A 6265-nucleotide genomic window follows, 5' to 3' on the forward strand; every position below is an offset into this window, starting at 1 on the left:
TAAAAAAGTTTTTTGTTTCCTCTGTGAAAACAGGTTTTGGGTACTTACGAGGTTTTCAAAGCAATGTATCTATGTTACAGATAAAGTCCGGTGTTCGGTTAAAGGTAAGCGCACATTCATCGGAAGCGGACGGACGGCACGCAGCGCATTTTTAAAGCATAGACGCACCGCATTTTTAAAGTCCGCCCGCTTCCGATGAATGTGCGCTTACCTTAAAATGTCGACATTAACAGGTTAATGCAGTGGTTTCCAACCTTTTTGTACCTGCGCCCCATTTAAAAAAAATGTTGCGCCGCGCCCCCTTAATTTTCCTAACAATCTAATTTCATAAATACTTAACTGATATTATAATTTATTTAATGGACTACAAAATAATATACAATATTATGTAAAAATATACATAAAAAATAATTATTTATTATAAGAAATAATAATTTAAATGTAATAAAAACAAATCTTACAAAAATACTGGTAAATTTTTGGTTTGTATTTGAAAATGATATTTTGGAAACAGCTGCATGCCCCCCTTGCAACAGTCTCAAGCCCTCCTAGGGGGGCGCGCCCCACAGGTTGGAAACCACTGGGTTTTTGGTTGTTTTGTTGTGTTTTATTCTCGAGATTAACCGGCTAATGTCGATATTAACCGAACATCGGACCTTAACCGTAACATCTATATCCTGAGAATATTTTGTTGTATGTTACAGTTAAAGTCCGATGTCCGGTTAATGTCGACATTAACAGGTTAATGTTTGGGTTTGGTTATGTTTTTGATTGTTTTGTTGTGTTATTCTCGAGATTAACCCGGTAATGTCGACATTAACCGGACATCGGACCTTGACCGTAACATATACATTGCAAGGAGTCCCAAAAAAGTAATGACAAAAACTTAATGTTTTGTTTTGCAACTGGCATTTTTTTTAACAAAGTTGGATTCAGTTTGAAGCGTTATGCAGTGTTTGGTTTGGTTTGGTTTGAATACCTTGTATAATTATTACATTTTTAGTTTCTACAATTAAAATAAAGGTGATTTTGATTAAAGTTTGCCGCACTTTAATCTGACCGTTTTTGAAATATTTACGTTATTGTGAAAATACAGTAACAAACATCAATGCTTCTTCTCTAGGCGTATTTATGTTTTTAAAACCAATTAGTGTACTGAAATTTCTCTATTTACTAAGTTTTGTGTTGCAATAATAAAAATTAACTACCTTATAGAGAGTGTCTGAAATTTTATTTTAAATGATTACCAGCTTTATTGCCAGCTTTAAACGACAATAACTTGTTTAATTTCAATGGAACACCCTGTATATTTTACGAGAATCAGATGCACAATTTAATTGTCTATCAAATTGTATTATACCACTTTTAACTACCTCTTTGTTTTCGTAGAAAATGTTCTCATGTTTTCGTAGAAAATGCATTTTCCTGTAATTTAGACCTCATTTTATCAATATACCTATGGAATATTAACATTTTAGATTATTTTTGAAGATGTAACAAATTTTCAAAGAGTACCAGATACTAATATTGTCGATATAGTTCGCTTATTTCGTTAATAAAAAAGTGGTTAAATACTTGTATTATATTAATACGTAGTATAAATATTTGTATTAATACATATAATAATAGTATAAATATAAGTTATTTCCGTTTAAAGCTAGTAATTATATTAAATATAAATATAAATTTTTAGACACTCCGTATAAAATAGTATAATTATTGTTAGTGCAATATTTGTATTATACAATATTTTTTTTCCATAATTGGTTTTAAAAACTTAAATACGCCTAGAGAAATGAAGCATTAAAATTGTTACTGAATTTTTACAAAATCGTAAATATTTAAAAAATGGTAAGATTAAAGTGCAGTAAACCTTAATCAAAATTACCTTTATTTTAATCGTACAAACCAAAAATGTAATAATATACAGGGTATTCAATTTAATAAAATACAACTTTGATATTTTTTATTTGGGACACTTTGGGAAAATAATTTTAAATTGTAGCTTTAGTAGTCCTCCAACGATCCCATCACTCACAATTTCTAAAAATCTAACTTAATGGCAACAGTATTCCGTGTCGTATGAGGTGAATAACCCTGTATACTTTCAAAGCTCAAAAAAATCTTCAATTACTTGCCCTGCGTCACTGTATATATGTAGGTATTTTTTTTCTCAAACTTTACAACTAAAGGTACTTTTGGTTTAATAAAAAAAAATAGTCTTAATATTCGAATTTTATATATTATACATTTAACATTAAATGGCCATATTATTTAGAATAATTGGTAAAACTGGTACAAAAAATGTCTTCAAAAGAACATAGAACATATAAATACAGTTTAAAGTTAATATTTCAAACTCTTTGGTGGTACATAATCTGGATCATCATCTAATTGAACTTCGCTTTTATCTGCATTAATGGCAGAAATAGTATCTAACGACGACTTAGTTTGAGCATGTAATTCTTCGCTTTCGATGTCGCTAGAATCTAATGTAGCGTTCATATTGGAGACGTCACTAGGCAATCTATCCACAGACAAGGTTCCAGGTTTCTTTGACAAAATTATTTTTGTGTATTTCAGTGGTGGCCTTGACGCTGCCGACATAGGATTGGATCGCTTAACGCCTGAAGTGGTCGGTTTTGTCACAATGACGTACTTATTCGAAATAGGATTCATAAATTTTGATACCGACTGGTTAGCCGCTTCATTCGTCGACAAGTCGTTGGGTACATTAGGATCCAATATCTGATTATCATCTGCAAATATAATTGGCAAGTCCATGATGTCCTGCGTCGATAGATTTGTAGGGGGAGGCAAAGTGGTCTTAACTGTTTGTGGCAAAGATACAAAAGTGTCTCTTTTGACGGTTCTTGAAGACATGGTGCCCTGTAATCTTTTGGAAATTACATACTTATTCATTTTTTGTGAACCTTTTACTTGTGGCACTGATAACATCATCCCACTTTGAGTTTTCATGTTCATCGGTCTGACTGAATTTACACTTTTTATCTTCCCATCTGGAAGAAGTACCAAGTTACCTCCACTATTTTTTTGTGTGGTCAAACTGAGCTTAGATAAGTCAATCGGACAACCTCCAGGACTAGAAATTAATTTTGCTGTCGCTTGATTTGATAACTGAACATTTTCTAATACTTTAATTGTAGATGAAGGATTTATACGAGTTTGTGGTACAGATGAAGAGTATGTACTGACGCCACTTTGAAGGAGCGTTGACAACTGACTAGATGAAACTACTGTCGTTCGGTTTATATTAAATGGAATTCCACTGGCATCTTGTTTTAAACCCACTTTCAATCCAGATTTGTCAACTATATCACTGGAGAGTAATGGTTTTAAAGTCTTAATTTTTTTAACTGGTGGCTGCTGATCAGGCTTTTGTGGAGATGTGTTAGAAAATGCAATATTTTCACCAACAGAGACAGTGTCTGATGAAATAGGCATAAAAGTATTAATATCTCCTTTGGAGTTCAATGTTGATGTTGTAATTGGAGATATATTAGTGGGTTGTTTCAAATTAGAAGCATCTTGCATTACCCATTTACTATCAAGCCGAGATTTTGCCTTTCCAGCTGGTCGCCCAACGGGTCGGGTTATTTTGGGCATTGGCGATGGTGGCTCACTTTCTACTGAGCTGGCTGTTGAATTATAACGTTTTCGTTCTCCTTTGCTCTTTTTCGCTACAATTTCTGTGGATATATTAGTGGGAGATTGACGTATTTGTGGGGGAAATGGTGATAAAATTAGGCCACTAATAAATTCACCAATTTCATCTGTGATACATTTATCAACAATACTCTGAGTTATCCCTTCTTCTCTTTTTTTCTTCTGACTTACAATTAAGTTGTTATCAGCTGATCCCACTACAATAAAACCTGTTTCAATTCTCATTCTTTCTCTTAAATCTTCCATGTCTTCTTGCAATGAAGTACTAGAACTTTGTCCAATGACAAATAATACAGGACACTGTAACTCTAGTATGCTATCATCTGGTTCACCCCTCCTTCCCTCTACAGTTAAAAGTGAGAACCCCAAACTAACCACACAAAATATATTCTCTACATGAGCCAACTGCAGTGCTAATGCTGCTCCTGCTCCTACACCAACTAAAATGATGTTTCTGTTAGGGCAACTTTCTCTTACTTCTTGAATTCTTCCTCTAGACAATGCAAACATCTGATCTATACAACTTGTCATTGTCATTCTGTGACTTCCAGAGTTAAAATTGGTAGGCACAGTGACAACTTGGCCCAGATGTGAAAGTAATGATACCCATCTTTTTTGCCTTTTAGTAACATGTGGTGAACATGGTACCAACACTAAAACTGGATTGCCAGGAAGCTTTTTTGGTTTATCTTGTACAAGACTACTTGCAACAGGGTCCCAAGGCTTTTTCAATAGAGAAACTAAGCTGTCATTACTTAAACATCCAGCTCTTGCACTAATATTTTGATTAGTTAACATAATTTCAACAAATTTAGGAATTTTTGCTTTCAATGTCTGCAAAATATCTAAATATAAAGCAATATGTTGCTGATCTAAACTGTCTAATAATAACTGATGCAACCACTGCAATAACTTTGAATCATAAGAAACTGCAGCAAATAGTCTCCTAGTTTTTTGAACAGCTTTATCAATTACTGTTCTACGTAGAATTGGTTCATTACTAACTCCTAATTGTGCTAATTTGGATAAATATAAACCATTTAAATTATTCACAAAACCATTAAATAATCTATGTTGTGAAGATGTCCAATTAATTTTTGAAACTTGCTCTTCCCAATTGTCATCACTATTGCTTTTTACTAAACTAGTATGTTTCTCAGATTCTTCCATTAAGTTAATAGCTTTAGTCATATCATAAGTTGGAGCAGTAGGTTCGCTTAAAAGTTCAATGTCAATATCACTATCATCTTTACAAGATGTAGCGTTAGAAAATAAAAATTTTGAATTGTAATTTTTGTCCATAAACAAGTTTTTTGTTGGTTTTAGAAAAGGCGATTCGGATTTCCAGTTCCATGGTCTTGCATAACAATGATCAGTAGCCACTAACCAGCTTTCCCTCTCAAAAGGATTTGTCATTTGGATAGGGTAAGTGTATTTAGCTTGTTCATTATCAGCAGACTGTTTAGGCTGCAACAATATAGATTCATTCTACTCTGGATATTTCGAAAGTTAAATTAAGATGTTCGCAAAAGGAAACAACAAAAATGTGAAAGTTTGTTGCTACAGAAATAGCATATTATACATTTATAAAACGATATTTTCCTTATACAAACATGGTAAAGAAGTTTATTAACAATACACACCTGCATTTTACTTCTTCACAATGTTATTTTCAAAATTTATTATTATTTAATATGTAAAAATAATAAAAATGATCTTGTTTTATGAACGCTCACAACAATGACATTCAGTGTCACCAACACCAGGATTTCAAAACATAATAAATATAAATCATATATAAATCCCCAGGTACAGAACAGCAATTTCTTTTTTAACCCGTAAAAAATTGGTTTGTAAACTGTAACTTTAACAAATTCCGAGAAAAGACATGATACCACAATATATAATAATGTAATAATAAGATATAATACATAAAAAAATGATAAATTAATTGTCTAAAAATATTCTAGGGCAAGCTTCATAAACACCATTAATGCATGTCATAAAAACGTGAATATTTAAAATCACAAATATTTAAAAATCTTTTTTGAATTAAAATAAAATGTTTTATAAGTACTCAGTACTTACCCCTAAAGTGGACTCATGACGAAATCTCTTTGGCTTCTTAATGCCATTACGGTGGGCTTTACGGTCTAAAATATAAAAAATTATAATATAGTATCGAATTTAATTAACAATCTACTTACTTTGATTATGATTTGTGTGATTCTTGGACTTGGCCATGGTTTCTATTAGCTATTCTTCCTAGAAAGAGCACAAAATCCAGTTATATTTAATACTAAAATTACAAAACTAGAACACTAATATACTAAATTAAAATATGAGATTCCAAGCTACTCATTAAAAAATAAATGAAATTCATTCCTTTTAAGATGAAATAGAATTTTGCAGATTTCATTTAATTATTAAATACAAACCTCTCTAGACAAATCAACAAACTTAAAAAGAAATCTTAAATCTAGGGAATTTTTATTTGGAACAATTCCATTTCCATCATGTTTCCATCTTGTTTAATGACAGCTGCAAATTTTGTTAGGTACTTTGGCGGCTTGGCATT

At 31.9% G+C, this 6265-nt stretch overlaps 1 protein-coding gene across 1 annotated transcript; it reads right to left on the reverse strand.

Moving 5' to 3' along the window:
- Positions 1-2223: 2223 nt before the first annotated feature.
- LOC115889019 (KAT8 regulatory NSL complex subunit 3) lies at positions 2224-5464 on the reverse strand. The gene is made up of 2 exons (XM_030908923.1): positions 5331-5464; positions 2224-5154 (listed from the first exon to the last, which is right to left on the reverse strand). The coding sequence occupies exons 1-2, from the start codon at positions 5334-5336 to the stop codon at positions 2347-2349; spliced, it is 2814 nt and encodes a 937-aa protein (XP_030764783.1). The 5' UTR covers positions 5337-5464; the 3' UTR covers positions 2224-2346.
- Positions 5465-6265: the final 801 nt, after the last annotated feature.

The sequence above is a fragment of the Sitophilus oryzae genome, unplaced genomic scaffold (genome assembly GCF_002938485.1).
Source record: "Sitophilus oryzae breed Bouriz unplaced genomic scaffold, Soryzae_2.0 scaffold_810_pilon_pilon, whole genome shotgun sequence".
Taxonomy (NCBI): Eukaryota; Metazoa; Arthropoda; class Insecta; order Coleoptera; family Curculionidae; genus Sitophilus; species Sitophilus oryzae.